The sequence below is a fragment of the Perca fluviatilis genome, chromosome 17, assembly GCF_010015445.1.
Source record: "Perca fluviatilis chromosome 17, GENO_Pfluv_1.0, whole genome shotgun sequence".
Taxonomy (NCBI): Eukaryota; Metazoa; Chordata; class Actinopteri; order Perciformes; family Percidae; genus Perca; species Perca fluviatilis.
Window position 1 is genome coordinate 12,538,456 of NC_053128.1, and position 20,510 is coordinate 12,558,965.

Sequence of the window (20,510 nt, forward strand, 5' to 3'; positions counted from 1 at the left end):
CAGTATAATTAAAATAGCCTATAGCTTTCAGGATCATGAAACCAAAATGCACTACAATATGGAAATTATGGAACAATATCATATGGAATACAATAAAAAAAAACATTGGTAATTTACAGTACAATTAGCCAAAAATGGGTAGAGCTCTGGTTTGCTTTTAGCCAGCACTTAACCTTTTGAAAATATGTTATGTCTGGATCATTTGATTTCAGTTGGTGATGTGTTCCAGAGTTGACAGCCCTTAATGGAGAAGGATGATTGGTGATTTAGATCTAAGATTTGGTATTTTACAGTTGCCATTCATTGCTCCTACTTACTCTGTTCCTGTCTTGTCTTTTGAGATATCTGGAAAGAGGCTCTGGGCTTACAACCTAATTTGAGGAAACAAAAAATAAATTGCCTAAAGCTCTCAAATCTAAGTAGATTGCATCTTTTTAGTAACCATCCAACAATTGATGTGCTTGCCTTGTTGTAAGACTCTAAACCATAATCACTGTATGTAATACACAAAAAATAAAAAAAAATATTGTAAGATGAGTTGCCGTCACTGCACATTCACAACCTTCCAACTCCTCACTCACGCCACATTTTGGTCTTTGTGAAGCAGAACAGGGTGTTTGACATTGAGAAACAACTTTGTACAAATGAAAGCAGTGAGCTCTTTATCATGTCTTTTAGTCGACCCACAGAAAATGTCTCCCTTGTACTTTCTGTAGAAACATGGCATTGAGAAGTTCATAATGTTAAGCTGGATGATGAATATTGAATAGTCTCTATGAAGTAAACACATTTAAAGGAGCGGTTAGACACTATTTTCTTTGACATGCTGCATGATCGCCGCTGACTGAAAACCTGATTTAATCCTTTCAGACTTGATTTCGGCTTAACCACGCAATCACTATTGAATGTAGTCAACACAAAAGTAGAAGAACATCCTGCACTATATACCTGACTATTGCACATTCCCTCCACATTTTTGCACATCCTGCACTAAACCATATGTCCTTCTTTTCATATTTTTTTTCCTTTTTTGTTAATGTATGCACAACCACCAAGGCAATTTCCTTGTGTTACTTACTTGGCAATAAATCCTATTCTGATTCTGAACAAGAGTATTACAGGGCAACACACTGAACTGGTTCATTTTTTCCCCTTTTTCTTGTATCCTTGCTTCTTTTCCAGTCTTTCAGATTTTCACTCTCTATGTTTTACTGTTAAAAAAACAAAACACTTATGTTTGGTATACATCATCTGAGTGTTGCTGTGGTCACAGATTGGGGCTTTAAAGTCCCATTAACAGTATAACTTATTTATAACTACATTTGTCACTTTGTTTTTCTATTAGGTTTGAAGGCTCCGGATATATTTGTATACTTATTCTAGAAAATGGGCAAAGTTCTTTAATAATCTTTGATATTTTATATTTTGTTGCACTGCACACTAATGTATGTGGAGCTTGTGCGCATATGATTTAATTCCTGAATATCTCACTCTCCTCAATGACAAGAAGCTCTAATGAAGCATGAGCTAATCACATTGCTCCCACTCTCCAGGGCAGAGTTGTGGTGTGCAGCGAACCGTTTAGTCATTCTTCTTTCATATAGACAGTTTCACTGGAATTGCATTGCTAGGCAACAGATTGGGTTCCATGTTCGCTTCCTGTCAGCTGACGTCATTCATGAACTGGGACACATTTAAAATGTTTAAAACCGTGTGAAATGGTCTGTTATGGGTCTGTTGCTTGTGCTTCTTATGGATCGGTCACTGCTGTTTTATGACCCCCCCCCCCAGCTTCAGGAACATCCTATTTGAACAGGAAATGCATTTCATGGGCCTTCAATCTCCCTCTCTCGCTGTGGAGGGGCCGACAAAAGTGTTGATGAGTTTTTCACGTGCAAAGAAGTGGCACCAGACGTATGATAAGGGTGTTTGTTTTGGGCTGAGTAGCTCACAAACACCTACACCATGTAGTCGTTCACTCTTTATCACATTCACAGAGCCTTTTTTAGTCTCTCTCTCTCTCTTTCTCTCTCTCTCTCTCTTTCTCTCTGTCCCCCCTGAGGATAAAATTATCAGCAGCACCGCATCACACTCTCATAACTCCATGACAGTGTCATTGTCATATGCTCTAATGTCCAGAATGTTTCTCCCATTCAGTCCAAATGAAAGCATATTGTATGTTTTTTCTCTCTGCCACACTCTCTTAATAACACGCACTGCACTCAGGAATAATGTGTATTTATTAATATTGTAATTGTTTCGTGACGTCTGTGCATACAATGTAATGGTCAAAATGCCTTCTCTGTCTACTTAGATAGATACAGTATATAGACGTGCATACAGCCAATCAAATCATCATCACATATTTGCATAAAGCAGTTGAATGACATGTATGTCCTGTTGATCAGTGTCTGAAATTCAGTGGGGCAAGCTCTGAAAAGAGCATCAGATTATTAAGGTCTGTATTACTCGGTGAATTTATGATTGTAGTTTAAATCCCGTTTTGTGTGCCGAATCCATGTTCACGACGTGACGTTTTGTAACCGCCGGTAAGAAGGCGCAGCGCCGTGCATTTTACAAATCGAGCAGCTCTATTTCCCAGCTGTCACGTTGCGTCTGATTCTTGTCTTTTGACTGCTGCTGGTTATTGACGTTACCACTATCTGTCTGATAAACGGGGTTGACACCGTGCCGTTTGCGCTAGTCCTTTCGGGTTGCGGTGGGTTTTTTCTGAGCGAGGTTTACACCTGGATGTGTTTTCAGCCAGCGGGCCGTTCGTGTTTTCATGCGTCCGTCGATGCTGCGCCTTCAGGCAGCCGTCCCGCATTCCGCACACGATTCCGCACCGGTGCAAACATTGGCTCAACATTACGAGACATTGCTTCAAATTTGTGCGTGAATTTTCCTCATAAGTGCTAGATTCGCAGGAATCACTGCAATGATGCACAATACCCACTATCCCACACTGAAATTCTGGCCCTGATCATGCTGTTTTTTATGAATGTGCCATACACGCAGTAAATCAGCCTCAGCTGTACTGTGTGTTTAGTGCGATTTAGCATGCTGATGTTACCCTTTAGCTCAAAGCACCGGTGTGCCTAAACACAGACTCACAGAGCTACTTGACCCATCAAACTCCATGCCAGTCATTGTTTATTGAATTGAAATGAGAGAGAGAGAAATAAAGTCTATTTCATGTATGACACACACATCCTTGCTCTCCATTGTACCACCAGGCCATAGTATAATTCTAAACAAATAGACTTTTTTTTAACTTTTTCTACGCTACTGGCTTCTACTTTTTGCAGTGTGTACATCTTGGTTAAATTATAAAAAAAAAAAAAAATGTGTTGAGTTCATTCACGGTACAAAACTGCTTAATGGATTTTGTTCTCTAGCACAAGTGGAACTGAAACTTTATTTCCCAGAGATCCTGGTAAAGCCAGTGGAAACAAAAAGTCCTGTCCAACATAGTTTCTCTGTTTTTTATTAGAAACGATTTCCACTAGCCAGGAATAGAGGCGACCAGTTGTCTTGTTGTCTTTGCCTTATAGGACTTTATGTAACATCGAATTTTCAATAATAAGGAAAAGGCAGAAATAGCCTGATTTGTGACGTTATTACCTGCAACATGTTGCCAAACAATTTAAACATTGGTATGTAGTTGCTTTTGGTGAGGAAATTAATGAAAGCAATGTTACATTTCTGGCTGTTTTCACAAGCATTTTCCTTTCATACATTTACTTGTACAAAAATGGACTCAAAATGATGATGATGATGATGATGATAATAATGCTGTTGCTGATGTTGTTGATGCTTACTGCCGAACCTCTTAGGCTTGAAAATAAATCCCTAATCATTATACCTTCTCCTTTCCCACCTCCCCCCCTCTCTCTCTGTCTTTCTAGATGCCAGGCCTTTTGTCCAGTCCTGTGTGTCTGACAGTCATCTGTTTTTTGTCTTGGTCGCTGCGTCCCAGTCGTGCTCAGATTCGGACTGATGAAGGTAACACATGCACACGTATGCATGCACACCAAGCCAAAAGACACTTTCCCAAGGACATCTTTTTAAAACGCACACACAGAAAAACACATTCTGTTAAGGATCAGGCATGGATTCCTTTGTGAACTATTTTGGGCACCCTTGACTTATCTTGACTCAAAGCACTTGTGGGATCTGAAGCTTCTGCAGAAGAAAGAAGGAAAGAAACCCTTCCAAAATGTAGGGAGGCAGTGCATCTTACCATAAAACACCTTTGTCCAAGCACAATCTTCTTCTTTTTTTGAAACTTTGTTCATTGTTCAGTTGTTCTCTCTGTCCAATTTTCGATGTGCAGTGTTAGTTTTTTTGTTTGTTTTTTATTTATGGTTGAATTGGAATTCATGTTTTTTTTTTATTAGCACTCTGCAAACAAGAATTGTATTGTTGAAGCATATTTTGTTTTGCCTCCCACAGCGCTTAAGGGATCTGTCTGGCATTAAGAAATTGGCTCTTCTTTCTGTTTTTCTTTCTTTCCCTCTTCCCTTCTTTCTGTCTCTTTTTTTACCCCTGTTACTGTATCTCTTTCTAAAATCAGATAAATTCACCGCTACAACAATAAGGACACTCGCCCTTGGCCCTTCAGGTGAAACTGTCAAGGTTTCCCTTCCCAAATAATTTGACACTACGGCAGCTCTGGAGTCCTTTTTTTTTATTGTTTGGAAAGTACTAAGTTTCATCCAGCTTGCAATTTCTTTGTCCACCCTGCCATCTGATTTTAATGTGAGGAGAAACTTGCAGCCTTCCTGTGTGTGTGTGTGTGTGTGTGTGTGTGTGTGTGTGCGCATGCGTGCGTGCAAGCGCGTGTCTAGGCCCTCTTGCCAGAGGCAGAATCAGATATGAGTGGAACGCTGCGGGTTTGGGGAATAATGTACTTCACTGCCAATAAAACATGAATACACACATTCAGACCAGCCAACTCTTTGCACTGCACCAAGGCCCCAGGTAATACACACACTCACAGAAACAGAGGGAGGGGTGTGTGTGTTGTGTGTGTGTGTGTGTGTGTGTGTGTGTGTGTGTGTGTGTGTGTGTGTATTTTGGTGGTTAAAGGGAAAAAGAAAATCTGGTTAAAACTGGGGAGAGAGGCATTGAATAAAAAGATTGAGATAGGGGAAAAGATTGACACAGAGGGAGAAATAATTAAGAAAAAAGATTGATACTTCCTAACAAACTACAGAAAATTAAAGTTTTGCCAGCAACTGTATTTTTCACCGGCTATATTGACTATAGCTGTTGCTGCCAAACTTTAGGTCATTTTGGGGGTCGGCGAAACAACACCAATATTCTTGACCTTTTTCTCTGGTTAATTCGAGGAGCTGTTATCGTTAGATATCACTAGTAGATGTCACTTTTGAATGTCTATATTATGAATTTGAATGTTACGCAGTTCTGTCAAGTATACATCTAATGTGATGTAATTAACATTTATGTCAAGCAAGTTTAGACTAGAAGTTGACTTTTCTCTGACTACTTAAAAAAGTGTATTGTGATACGGTATGCGTGGCACAATCCCATCTTGTTTAAAACTACATAAACCACAAATGCTGCTTTTTATTCTGAAATAGTTCAGCCCTACATTAAATAATTATAACCAAAATGTCCGGTGGGCTCACTTTTGGTTTCACTTCCCGATAAGTAGTTTAAATAATCCGGCTCAGCTGGAGTGTATGAGCGTCTGTCTCTTCTCTTTGCACTATTTCCCTGATCTCAGCCATTAACTTGCTGATTAAAATGGCATCGTGATTGATAACAGTAGTGGACAGAACTATGAAAATTCAAAACTAAACGGGTTTCCTTTTACATAGAGAATAATCATGAAGAACAAGGTGTGCATGTCCTATCTAGATTTGATATCTACTAGGTATGTTGTGTCTTTCTAATGTCACACAGCTTTGTTTACAGTAGCCCATACATTACCGCTGTCTTGGTAGCTCAGATTTATTAACCATGCCATGTGTTGTTTATGATAAATTGTTTCCCATACACATCGCAGCTGAATGAAGAGGCTTTCATTTGCTTATTTACAAAAAGAAAACTCTCAGTAGGTTTCATTGTCCTCCTTTCTGCATTTCTCCTCCACTCAAAAATGTAAACGTAGCCACAAAATCACCGTGGAGCACGTTGCTGCTCTTTTCCCCGGCTGTTTCATTTAGTGCAGCTGCTAAAACAACAGAAAAATGAGCTTTAGGTGTGAGTGAAAACCAAGTATTGAAAAGGCCCTCAGTTTAGCCTCCAACTTGAGTATGTGTAAAATGTAATTTAGGATTAACTTAGTTGGTCCCTGAAGGGCACATGAGGTTATTGCAGCAGGGAAAACTAACATAAATATACCAATACAGCAAATGAAATAACAACATTCACCAAAAAGCTTCTACTCCTTCACCTGCTGTTATCCTTCGTGATATGCCAGTCAAACTTGTGACATGAAGAGAGGTTTGTTTAAAAAAATGAAGAAGGAAAAACAAAATGCAAACCTGGGACAAATTGTTTGTTACTGAGGGAGGAGAGGCCAGCAGGGAGTGTGCATGCCTGAGTGATTGAGGTTGAGAATTAATGAAGATGTGTGCGTGGCAGACTGGCAGTCAAAGTGATGTTTTCCCACTCCAGATCTACTGTAAATGCCAGCTTTCATATTATGGAGCCAAGCTAAACATGCCCATACCTACTGCAGATAGAGTATCTACTTGGCAAATGACTAGTCACCACAAATATTTGTTCAGGTATACACTGCAGTTATTGCTTTAAATCTACACTGCCTTTCAATTTTGCATGATGGAAAGTAACAGTTTATCATCCTTAAAGTTATTGATACAAATTATTTTACTTCAGTTCATAAAGGGCTCCCCACACTAAACTGACTGTATTTGGCTTCTCAGCTTTTTCTTACGTATTTAGACACATGAAGAGGAGACATGCAGGTGAATAGGGTAAAACATTTTAACTAATGGATATCAACATGAAACAACACGAACATCCCAGTTGATTACTTACATTAAAGCTATAGTGCGGAGTTGCTGTCGCCCCCATGAGGGATTCTAATTAGTGACAACAACACCGTTAGCTCGTCCATGATACAAAAAAACATGATGGACATGATGGTAATTATCTTCACTCGAGCTTCTGTGCGCAAAAAAGTCGCCGGACGCCACCAGTTTCTGAACATAGCCGTACTGAGAAATCCAGAGAGAGTTGTGTGGAGCTGATAGTCTTAATTAGCTCATTTGGCAATGGCTTGAATGTAACCGAGATTTATTAATATCAAAAAGTTAAAGCTAAAGCTTTAAAGGTGCCCTGCCACATGTATTTAATTACTTTCTGGTAATGTCCGAAGTTCTACCATGGACTCTGTAACAGTTTTTGTGGAACAAATGCCTTGGTTACCTTGTTTCAAGCCATTCTAGCGTGGTATAGAAAGCCTACAGGAAGACTCAGCTCGATTTCTGCCAGTTCTCATTAATATCCAACAAGCTAAGCTGTTTGACTCTGATTGGCTAACAGCTAGCCAATGAGAGCCTGGCTGTCAGAATCCTTTACCCAGCCCAACTGGGCGAGCTAATGAATAGTAATGAGCTCAGGCAATATGATGTCAGACTGACCAGCTTTTGTAATTGGCCTGATTTCTCCGCTTATTTCTTTTCAGTGGCTAGAGCTGACAAAGGAGGTAGCAGTTCATTTTCACATTCACAACATAACACAAACACATATGGACCTAACATATTTCAAAAAATGCAAGTAAAAACGGTTTTGTATGGCAGGGCACTTCTAAGACAATTATCTTTGTATTAAAAGTTTTCTGAAATTTTAGGGTTAGTTTTTTTCCCCCAATGGTCTGAAAGAAGACATGGTTTTATGAAAGCAAACTAGCCTAACAACTCAAAATTGAAAAATTATGTTTTTGCCTGTAGTGTCTCTTAATGGATACTTAGAAAACTGGGTAACTGTGGCGTTATGTTACTGAAAGATCTCTATGTGGCTACATCATGTCTGCTGGCACATTAAATGGTCTGTTTACCATGCACAACATATAACTTTGGTTGTATATGCCCAGGTTTGGAGAGACCATGTCTGAAACGTGTGCTGCCGTCCCAGTTCTATTATTTGTTTGTGCTGCTACAATAGTTCCAATAAAAATTGTGAACATCTATGGAGTTATATTCCTATCTTTAATCAAGGGCGCATTCTTTCAATTTGAGAGCATTTCTCACTGATATTACGTTCAGATTTTGTAATAATTTCCCTCAAAACCTTGCTCTCACACTCAAATAGTCACTGCTCGGCTTGGATTTGGTCTGCTTGTGCTCAAAGTTTGTGCTTTCGGCTTGGATTTTCTCTGCTTGTGCTCAAAGTTTGTGCTTCGGCGTTGGATTTGCTCTGCTTGCACTCAAACTTTCTGCTTGGACTCAGATATGTTGTTGTTTGGACAGATTTCCTGCTCTCAGCTTTGAACCTTCTCCTGCGCACTCAGGCTGATTCTGCTCACTTGCAAAGTTTCTGCTCTCGAGTTTCTCCTGCGCGCTTGGACTTTTTGTGTGTTATAACCCTATCAAAAGTCAACAACCAATAGAATGCCAGCTGTAGTGTTGACCAATGAAATGATCCCAACCCTGTTGAGGGTGCGTTCACTTTACTTTAGAACGTCTGTTGAGGGCGGCTGCTCTGTAACCTGACTGTAACCAAGTTTATATATCCCCGCGCCGTTTATAGCTTTATTATAAGTATATGTCAACAATGTGCACAGAATGGTCGGCCACTTTCACCTGCACCCGTCAGGAAACGGAGAAAGCTTTGAAGTGGGACGTATGAAGTTATGTCCACAACTACACGGGTGAGTAACATAACTTAAGCACCTAGCTAGCTAGCTAGCATATGGCGCTAGCATATAGCCTAGCTTGATGTCCAGAAACAAATATATGTTCTTTATTGTATAGCTAGCTAGATTGAACGACATATGACGGACAGTGTGTGTATATGTGATGACCCTACTTTGTATTTTTTCCTCGTTTGGTTAACCATTGTTCCTGGGATTTGGCTAATTTCATGTTAGAGCCAGTAGTAAAACAAACTGTAATATAACTGAAAGAACACAAGAAACTGGATTGTTTGTGTCAGTTTTTGCATCACTGTTGTTTGTTGTTCATCAGAATTTAGTCTTCATTCCTTCATATAACATTAGTTTGAAAATAGATTCATAGCAATCTGTATAAAACGTAATGTTAAGTTCAATTTATCACTATAATAAAAACAGATCTAGAAATGATATGGTTTCTTATTTGCTCCTTAAATAGGTTGCAGTTTTGTTGAACTATAACAACAACAGCTTTCGTTATTACCTAGGCGGGTTGCGTAGGTCAGACTAAAACATCATACTGCTACATGTAGCTTACTACTGTATGAGATCTACTGACAGCAGACTACAACCATATGCAAGTTTTGTTTGTAGTGAACATCATCAACAGCTGCACTTAAAGTCTCTTGGGTTCATATGGGACTTGGTTGTTCTCCATACTGCATCAAACACTATTATTTTTTTGTGTTTTCGGATATTAGTACGTAAAACATAGTATCATTACATAATATATATATTATTCTGGTGTACACTGTTGACTTGACTCCATGCTATTGACTATACTTTAGCTTGCCACCTCAAAACTTTACCTTAATTGCTCTTGTATAGTTAATTTATCTTCTACTAGTTGTACATACCTCCTATTTAATTGAATTATTCTTAATTTGTGTTGCCATACCTGAATCATCCCTCTTGTGAACACTAGGCCTATCTTATCTTTATTCATAACCCTGCTCACAAACTCACCTGAACCTGGGTCATCTGTTTGCCAATATCAATGTTCCTGCTACAGTAAATCCTATAGGCACATTGTACTGCTTCAACGTTAGTATGAACCATACACTTTTAAGGTTTTGTGTCAAATATTGTGCAATTTGTTATGAATTACTCATTGTTTTGACATGGTAAATTAAAGCTATTTACCAAGTGTCAGCTCTGGTAAATTTAATTGTAATCGTTTTTTTTTTATAAATGTTATGGAACATGAAAAAACAATTTGCCTTGATCAGGGTTTTAATTTGTTGCAAATGTGAACATGGTTTTAATAATCTGTATCTTATTGCTCTGAAAAACTACAATGATTTAAGAAATAGCAGTGATACTTATCAACATTTATTGAATTGATTGAATATATGCGACATACATTACAGGCACCTATTCATGTCAACAGAGAAAACAATAATTTGTTCTCTCTTTTATCACTTTGATTATACCCGATGGTGCAGAAAAGGGTGAAGTCCTTGTAGATCTCTGGCACTTTGAGGACAGACCGATCCAGGAACTCTCCACTGTTGTCTTTGTATAGTATGCTCCTATTAAAGACAGATTCATAGACATCAACACGTAATATATTAGGTGTACATAGCTTGCTTTAACATCATTACTATCTTACCTTACCTTCTCTGATTTGGTTTTGTGGACATCAGTAATTTTTCTCTCTCCCAGGCCTGGTTGTGCACCCTGTGAATTTAAGCAAGAAACATAAGTGTATGTAACATGATTTTACTATTATATTATTATTATTTTTACAATTGCATTATTATCAGACTTGCCAACCTTCTTGGTTTGTGCTAGCTGCCGGTCCTCTGCACACAGGTGAGTGATGTGCTGACTGGCACAGGTCCATGCACATAGTGCAGCTGTGATGCAGCTCAACGGGTACTTAAGTCACACCCGGAAGAAGAGAAACAAACCAACAAAATACTTGTTCTTTCTGCTCAGTTTGCTTTGTATTAATTAAAAAATTACATTTAAGTTGCAAATAAAGCATATCATCTCTAGATCTGTTTTATTAGTGGTGAAATTGTACTTAACAGACTGGGTCCGTGTACTTTTTCGTTCATTTGATTTTCATTTCATAAACAGGTATAAAAAACAAATGGTTATTTGATTTTCGTTTTAAATCATGGGGATCAGACCTCCGGTGCTGGGTCTAATATTCTAATATTAGCTGCTGCATCTAGCTAGCAGCTAGCTACCAGCCCTGTGAGCTTGGTCCCGCGGGTTCGCTTCCCGCGGGCTGACTGACTCTGGTCCGTCTGCAGAGCTGGCGTTACCGGCTCTAGCTGACCTGGGAATCTACCGCTTCGTGATTTCTTCATATTTTATTTACTTTGCAGTGATATGCTATGCACTGATGTCAGGCAGGCTTGCTGCTGCTTTTAGTCTGAGCCTGTGAGATAACTAAACTTCCTTTGAATATAGTAGTGCATATAAATAGACGGAATAAATAAAAGTCCCCGGAAATAAATATAAGTAAAACATATGTATTTAGGCTATTGAACTATAATGACTAATGCCTATATATGTATTGCCTCATTTATGTATTTCATGTTCCATTTCATAGCCATATTTATTATGTAAAGGGGCAAAAATGGACGATCAGTCGCTCAGGAAGTTATAGACTACAGTTTCCCTCAACAGCACCGGGACATTCTAACGCTTAACGAAAAAGCTTAACGTGGTAACTTAATGTACCTAAACAATGATCAATCAGATATCAATCAGTTATCAGTCACATAACGTCCATAATTGGACTTTGGGTTAGATTTTTTTGACAGTTTTCAGTGGTTATGAGGAGCAATATGAGAGAGAAATTTGGTAATCATTGATCATTGTTTAGGTACATTAAACCACCTCTATTTGTTTCTGGACATCAAGCTAGGCCATATGCTAGCTAGCTAGCTAGGTGCTTAAGTTATGTTACTCACCCTCGTAGTTGTGGACACAACTTCATGTCGCCCACTTCAAAGCTTTCTCCAGTTTCCTGACGGGTGCAGGTGAAAGGCGTCGCCATTCTGTTCACATTGTTGACATATACTTATAATAAAGCTATAAACGGGCGGGGATATATAAACTTGGTTACAGTCAGGTTACTACGGTGTGCCGGGAAGTGCAATGCAACATTACAAAGAATGAAACACTTTTACAAAGCTTGAGACAAATTTACATTTTGGAAAACAAATTTACATTTTAGGAAACAAATATACATTTTGGAAAACAAATTTACATTTTAGAAAACAAATTTACATTTTGGAAAACAAATTTACATTTTGGAAAAACAATTTACATTTTAGAAAACAAATTTACATTTTGGAAAACAAATTTACATTTTAGAAAACAAATTTACATTTTGGAAAACAAATTTACATTTTGGAAAACAAATTTACATTTTAGAAAACAAATTTACATTTTGGAAAACAAATTTACATTTTAGAAAACAAAAAGTAAAACAAATTTACATTTTAGAAAACAAATTTACATTTTGGAAAACAAATTTACATTTTGGAAAACAAATTTTCACATTTTGGAAAACAAATTTACATTTTAGAAAACAAATTAACAAGATGCAAAACACTTTTACCAGTCCTGAAACAAATTTACAAATGACAGATTCTTCACGAAAGGGAATGTACCACATACCGGAAGTGATGAGGTGTTGTATACATGTCGCCTTGACTACGGCAGTTATGGATCGAATGCGTCAATAGAGCCGCCATCTTGGAACAGGGGAGGCACTCCCCTTATATACTGTCTATGGGCCGTCTTTTAATGCATCAGCGTCAATGTAGGCAAAGGTCTAACGGAAATAAAATCACTATAAATCGTCAAAATCTCATGCGATGTTGTAGTTTTTTAAACAAAAGACAAAGAGACTAATTAAGGTGTTAATACAAAGAATATTTATTATAATCAGTTCACAGATATGAGTACAAACGGAAACTTCACCCTTCTGAACTAAGAGGTTCTGCTTCAAAGTGAAGTTTAAACAGACTGAAATGTCCAGGCTCACTCCCCCACTAATGATTCATTTATTTCTGCATGTAGTTATTCATTTAACGAGACTTAAAGTCATGTTTCGTCATCCACAGTCCGAGTCCCGCCAGACTCCCTTTAGGAAACCTGTGATTTAAACTTCAGCAGGCTGTGACAGTCCGGTCCGGCTCAGTCCTGGATCTGATTCTCCCGGGCTTCCCTTCCTCCAGCGGGCCCAGCAATACGGCCTGGGTCTCCAGCTGCGTGGTGTCGTTTTGGCTCCCAGGAATGGGCAGTGAGCTCCAGGTCCTGCAGCTGCAGACGGACTCAGCTGCCCCCGCGTAGCTTCGATCCGGCCCCGCTGTCGTATACGTTCCCCCGTTTTCCAATGTTTCTGTCAGGTCGGCGTCATATAAAAACTCCAAACACCGACCACACGTAAAGTCACCATAAACTTCATTCACGCCATATACTCAACAACACAAATTGACTGCGCTCACCAGCAACACCCGCAACACCTCATCACTTCCGGTATGTGGTACATTCCCTTTCCGTGAAGAATCTGTCATTTGTAAATTTGTTTCGGGACTTGTAAAAGTGTTTTGCATCTTGTTAATTTGTTTTCTAAAATGTAAATTTGTTTTCTAAAATGTTATTTTGTTTTCCAAAATGTAAATTTGTTTTCTAAAATGTAAATTTGTTTTCTAAAATGTAAATTTGTTTTCTAAAATGTAATTTTGTTTTCCGAAATGTAAATTTGTTTTCTAAAATGTTATTTTGTTTTCCAAAATGTAAATTTGTTTTCTAAAATGTAAATTTGTTTTCTAAAATGTAAATTTGTTTTCTAAAATGTATTTTTTTTTTCCCAAAATGTAAATTTGTTTTCTAAAATGTTATTTTGTTTTCCAAAATGTAAATTTGTTTTCTAAAATGTAAATTTGTTTTCTAAAATGTAAATTTGTTTTCTAAAATGTTATTTTGTTTTCCAAAATGTAAATTTGTTTTTAAAATGTTATTTTTTTTTCCAAAATGTAAATTTGTTTTTAAAATGTTATTTTGTTTTCCAAAATGTTAATTTGTTTTCTAAAATGTAAATTTGTTTTCCAAAATGTAAATTTGTCTTGAGCTTTGTAAAAGTGTTTCATTCTTTGTAATGTTGCATTGCACTTCCTGGCCACCGTGAGTTACAGAGCAGCCGCCCTCAACAGACGTTCTAAAGTAAAGTACGCGCACCCTCAACAGGGTTGGGATCATTTCATTGGTCAACACTACAGCTGGCATTCTATTGGTTGTTGACTTTTGATAGGGTTATAACACACAAAAAATCCAAGCCCGCAGGAGAAATCCGAGAGCAGAAACTTTGCAAGTGAGCAGAATCAGCCTGAGTGCGAGGAGAAGGTTCAAAGCTGAGAGCAGGAAATCTGTCCAAACAACAACATATCTGAGTTCAAGCAGAAAGTTTGAGTGCAAGCAGAGCAAATCCCAAGGCGCGCACAAACTTTGAGCACAAGCAGAGAAAATCCAAGCCGGGCACAAACTTTGAGCACAAGCAGAGCAAATCCAAAGCCGAGCAGTGACTATTTGAGTGTGAGAGCAAGGTTTTGAGGGGAAATTATTACAAAATCTGAACGTAATATCAGTGAGAAATGCTCTCAAATTGAAAGAATGCGCTCTTGATTAAAGATAGGAATATAACTCCATAAACATCGAGGTTTCTGTAGGTATGGTGAGCATTGATGACATTGTTCCTGTTGAATTTTTCAAATGTTGTAATGATATGAGCACTCCATTGTGTAAGGGTGGAGACAGAAATCTCAGAGATGGATATCTCAAAACCACAGCAGATAAAAAAAAAGAAGCTATTTGCATGGCTGGATGCCACCACAAGTGATTTAGGCAGAAATAAGTAAAAAGAAAAAGACTTGCATCCTGTGTCCAACAACAGCTACCTCTGTCCAAAGGTTCAGGTTTGTGAAGTTAGGGCTTGGAGCACAGGGCGATGTTGACTCTTAAGACAATGAGCAGTTTTCCAAATAAACAGAAATGAGTGTTGTTACTCAGCACTAGTAACTTTTCCCGTTACAAACGCAGACTGTTTTGAATGTTAATATCAAAAAAATGTTTTCTAAATGGATTTTCAGAGTTAGTCTATATCTGTATCTTGTTCTTAATATCTTCTTCAAATGCTTAACTGCTTTTCTCTGTCTATTATTGACGATATCTTAAAGTGGATTTGCTGCTACAGAGTAATATTATTTTAGTTGTGATAAACTTCCAGAAAAATGAAACACTGGAGCAGCTTTATACTGTGTCTCCTCCACCTAGTGTCTGCAGGGGCCCGAACCTTGTATGGTCATGTTATTGTGATACTGTTGACTCTATTACTGTAAATGGTGTAACTTAAATCACATTGATACAGACAATGGAGACACACGGTATGTCAGATTGTGCACGTACTCCGTACAGCGTGTTTTTAATATTTTATGTGATGTCTGTGTTTGCAGTGTTAGGCGTGCAGTACGGACGCTTGGAGTCAAATGTGACACTGGCATGCGGGAAGTCACAAATCAGGTAAGGAAAAAAAACTATGTCCTGTGTGCCTTGAAGTTGTGTTTCTTTGTCTTCTAATGACAAAGAGATATTTTCAGCTCAGTCAAATGGGAGTTGGAAAGTTTTTTTTTTTTCTTTTTTTCTTTTTTCAATAATCCAAAACATAAGTATAGCAGCTACATTTATTCAAGAGTCGTACAGGAACAAATTCATCATAAAAGTTGCGGTGACATCCATTTGTTATAACCATAGACTAGAATGCATTAATCAGCCATCTAACTGTATTCATATATGCAATAATGCATATTTGTTTAGCTTTGACTAAAAGGTAATGGACAAAAATAACCCTTGTGTATACACACACACACACAGACACACACACACACACACACACGCAAATTCACAGGAAGACTGCAAGTTTCCTAATGGTGATCTCATCGTCAGCATTTTTGTAGTGCCTGCATTGCTAAAGCAGGTGCAAAAAGGCTAAATTATCTGATTCGAGAGAAGGCCAATGTGTGCCATCTTTTCAAAGAAAAGAAAAGTCAGTAAACGACAAATGCATGTAAGATGTTGTAAACTGAAGTGTATTGTCAAATCCCATGAAAAAGAAAAACCTGACTGTTAATTGATCCTGCTAACAGGTATTGCCGGTGTAGCCAAAGCTTGACATATCTTATTCATAGAGACATTTTTATTGTTGTCCAAAACGTATTATTGCAAGTTTGGTTGTAGTCTCTCGGTGTTTGTTGACAGTGAGGAAAACCTACAGAATAGTACCAAATGTAATCATGTAATCAATGTATCATTTCATTGCATCATTGCACTGTTATTGTTGCGCTTGTTACCACTGAACAGAATTTTTTTTTTGTAATGTTTAACCATATGTGTGACACCATGTTGTGTTTTACACACCATTAGGGTCATATTATTGTTTGTTGTATTGTATTTGTATCATGTTGTATATGTTGTTTCGTGTGGCTGCAGCATGGCTTAAGTGCCCAAGACAAATTTCCCACCTTGTGGGACAATAAAGTTAATCTTGATCTTGATCTTCAAAAGAAAGTTGTAACATGCAGACGTAGGTATTTGATGACTACAATAATGCCACGAAAGAGTTTTAGTCGTGGGTTGAGCGTTAACGCTCACAGGTTAGTGAGGGAGGTCCTCACAAGCATAACTAAACTCTGATGTGTTCCCGACCAGGATACCTGTGGTGTGGCATCTCAACCACAGCTCAGTGTTGCCATGGCACAAAGTGACATCAGATGGAACCTTGGTGCTGCTGCACGTCGACCACTCAGCGCAGGGCAACTACAGCTGCTATGACAACCGGGGGCTCCTCCTCCACTCTGTCAAACTCAGACTGGGCCGTAAGTGTTGTAGCGACTTGTCCAGGCTTACAGCGCCTAATTTAGGAGTTTAACAGCTCTGCTCTACTTTTAGTCTCTCGCCATGGGACTGCACCTTTAAAGACAAAGACTCTCTGCAGCAGGAACATGGCTACGTCCCTCGTGTTGTACACAGCATCCCAGTCCCTCAAAGTTCATTTCAGTCTTTGGATAATTCAGCATAAAAGCATAAAATAAGTTTTCTCCTACTCACACATTCCCATCTCTCTATTGAGCTTGCCTCAACATATTTCCCTCTATGTTTCTCTGTCATCTGACAATGTATCTCTCTCTCTCTCTCTTTTTTTTTTTTTTTTTTTTTTTTTTTTTTTTTTTCTCTCTCTCAATTCAATTTGCTTTATTGGCATGAACAAAGAAAACATGTTGTTGCCAAAGCAGTTTACAGAAAATACATATATAGTACATATCACATATTAAATACATACAGTAGGTGTCACATAGATTCTATACTGCACTGATAGTTATGCAACACACTACATTACAAAACAATTACATAACACAATATAGTACTTAACAGTTTTGTATAATATAGTTACTGTACAATCCTAAACCAATGTGTAATGTTGGGATCTTATAGTAGTGAGTCCCTCAGGTTGTGGCAGGCGGATCCATATTTAGCTGCCAGTGGAGCTGCTGTCCCTTCTCCAGTAGAACTACCAGCTTCTCTTCTGATGTTAACATTGGGAAATTTGCTATTTTTCTTTGCTATTTTTCCAAAGTGTATATCTCTTAGTGAAGAGAATTTTTCACAGTGGAGGAAGAAGTGTATCTCTGTTTCTATCTCCCCTGTCTCTCTCGCTCTCTCTCTCCCCCTTTTTTAATGAATGAGATTATATTCTAAACATTTGATTCATGCTGCTCTCTGGCTACAACAAGACATCTTATTACAGCACTGATGATCAGAACAGCGCTACTGTTCCTCAGAGGAAACCGGTCTTATCGGCCGTCACATAGACAAAGCCCTCCGCTTCCTGTAACTGTTTCAAACAGGAAACTGCTTCCTACATGGGCTTCCTTTTGACAGGACAAGGAGGTTTCCATGGTCCTGGCCAAGCCTCTCTTGAAATATTTTGGTTCATGATAGGGACGGGATAGCACAGAGCTGTTCACTTTAGCCCTGAGGACAAGACAGAGAAACCGTTCAAATATAACATCTATCAGGACCCTTGAAAAAAACAAACTCCCTCTCTGTTCTGAAAATAAACTCTTGTCTTCTGACTCCTGTTTCCCAGACCCCCCTGGGCTGCTGAGCATTTCCTGTAAAGTGCCCAATCACACGCATGTTCGCTGCTCCTGGGTGGATTCAGTAAAGACCTTCCTGCCAGCCAAGTACAACGCCTCCTTCAGGTAACAGTGAGTTAATGCATGTCAACAGCAACGCCCAAGGTCCCATTCAGAACGGGCTATGAAGAATCTAAATATAGTGCATGTGCCACAGAGTTACATTGTGAATGAAGTGCATGTAGTGTGAGTCGTATCCCGATGTGAACCCTGTCTATCCTTCTCGGCTTCTCCTCTCTTCACTCTGCCATATGGCACTCAGTGGAAACTTTCAACCGTGACACATTACAGCAGTTTCTTTTAAAGTGTCAAAGAAACTGAAGCGTTGGCTTCAGCTTCCAGCTTTGGTGACTTTTTAGTTAGAAGGTATCTACAGTTTCCGGCACACACCTAGGTTGCCTTTTACCCGACGGAATGCAACACTTTTTGTTTGGTTTTTAAGGGGGACTGGTCAGGAGTGGAGGCCATGCGTTGTGGATGTCGTCCGCAAGCACTGTGACGTAGATCATCCTGCCTTCTGGCAGACCATCCATACCCTGAGAATCTCAGAGAACAACGCCCTCGGCTCTGAGACAACATCTGTCCGGTTTAAGTTACATGAGCTATGTAAGATCACATAAAACACACACACACAGGAATGGGGTGATTAAAATAGTTTTTGTCATGTTTGTGACACATGTCTCGGAAGCACCTTTCTCTGAAAATGTATCAGTTTGACCATGTTTTTCTTGTTTCCAGTGCTCGACACCCAGCCCTACTGAAACACTAGCCCTATTCTACTGTACTATTCAAAAACTTTTATTGTGATTGGCTTGCAATATTGCTGGACCTGTCCCCTTTTTTATTTTTACCAGTTTTGACATAACACCCATTAAAAAAAAAAAAAGAAGCTTTTTCAACTGTTGCAACTTCAGGGATACACCTTCATGCTTCCATAGTGACTTGATTATCTACTCTCATTCTTTTTCCTAATATCAGTAGATAAACACAACAGCAAATGGCAGGATTTCTAATGCGGCACATCATTTTTCCTGACAGCTGTTGTTACCGTGTGCTTTTGGTCCTCATATAATGACCTCAATTATCTTGTTTTGCTGCTCGTCTGTGTACGTGGTATTTTTGTCGCTCTCGAGCAGAGCCATTCACAGCGTCCTTGGGACAGTCTTCATGACGGCAGATGTGCCTAATGGATGACGCTCACCACTTTACTCACTCACTACATACCTTTTGTCTGTTTAGAGTCATAAGTAAAGAGTTGAGAGTCTGTGGGATAAGATTCATAGAATGAATGGATAGTTCTAGTAATATCAAGGTCATACAGTATATGCAGAGAAAATGGTAATTGCAGTTTTGATTCTTAGTTGGATTTTCTTTACATTCCCCAACGCTGCAAAGCTAGACAGTTCATCAGATTAAAAGTAACAGCAACAATAAAAAAAGCATTTGTTACGTTCTGCCCTCTTGTACTTAATATCTTTGTTTCGACATGTTTTCTAGTGTGCAAACCATAGAGGAAATACCTATGGCTAAATCTCACGTTGTTTTTATCTGTCTTTATTTGCAGTGAAACCAGACCCTCCAGAGTCGGTGTTGGTGAATGAGCTAGAAGGGTATCCAAAGAGGCTGATCGTCTCATGGAACTTTCCCTCCTCCTGGCCACTGCATGATGCTTTCCCCCTTATGTTTCAGATCAGATACAGGCCATATGGCTCCATATACTGGTCAGAGGTTAGTCAGCAAGGCACAAGGTTTCATTTCAATGTTGATTGGTGCACAGTGTGGATTGAACTTGTGCACCTCATCATGCATCATTAAAGAAAATACAATTGTAGTTTCCCACATTACACCAGCAATTGAACCTAAACTTATGTACATTTATTTACTTACTGTGATTGGCCACAAACCTTATTTCTGAAATCCAAGCCAGTCACAGAACATACTACTTAAAACAAGAAAGAGCATATCAAAATATAAAGCTGAAGTAAAAAAAAAAGCACAATTATTAATTTTTACTAATGTTGAAGAAGACATACCCCTCTTTGTCTACACCAGAAAGCATGCTTCATGAGCATGAGCACTTACGTTTAAAATGTGTTTTTTATGGAGGAAATATTTATTCATAATTCAAATTGAAAGTCCAAAGAGAAATTGAAAGTCCAAAGAGAAAACAAAGCGAGATGAAATTCATCTCGGCTTTCATTTGGCTTTGGCTTTTGAATTTAATATTTGGCTTTTGAATTTCAATTTATCATTGGCTTTTAATTTTCATTTAATATTTGGCTTTTGAATTTCAATTTAACATTGGCTTTTAATTTTCATTTAATATTTGGCTTTTGAATTTCAATTTAACATTGGCTTTTAATTTTCATTTAATATTTGGCCTTTGAATTTCCATTTAACATTGC

The 20,510-nt window shown here is 38.4% G+C and overlaps 1 protein-coding gene across 1 annotated transcript in view; it reads left to right on the top strand.

The window, feature by feature from the left end:
* Nucleotides 1–20,510, top strand: part of il11ra (interleukin 11 receptor, alpha) — a 65,616-nt gene that overhangs the window by 37,695 nt on the left and 7,411 nt on the right. Inside the window, exons 2-7 of the mRNA XM_039779845.1 lie at nt 3,909–4,005; nt 15,367–15,433; nt 16,619–16,785; nt 18,057–18,171; nt 18,548–18,711; nt 19,670–19,833. Of these exons, the coding sequence (XP_039635779.1) occupies nt 3,909–4,005; nt 15,367–15,433; nt 16,619–16,785; nt 18,057–18,171; nt 18,548–18,711; nt 19,670–19,833 (774 nt within the window). The remainder of the gene's footprint in view (nt 1–3,908; nt 4,006–15,366; nt 15,434–16,618; nt 16,786–18,056; nt 18,172–18,547; nt 18,712–19,669; nt 19,834–20,510) is intronic.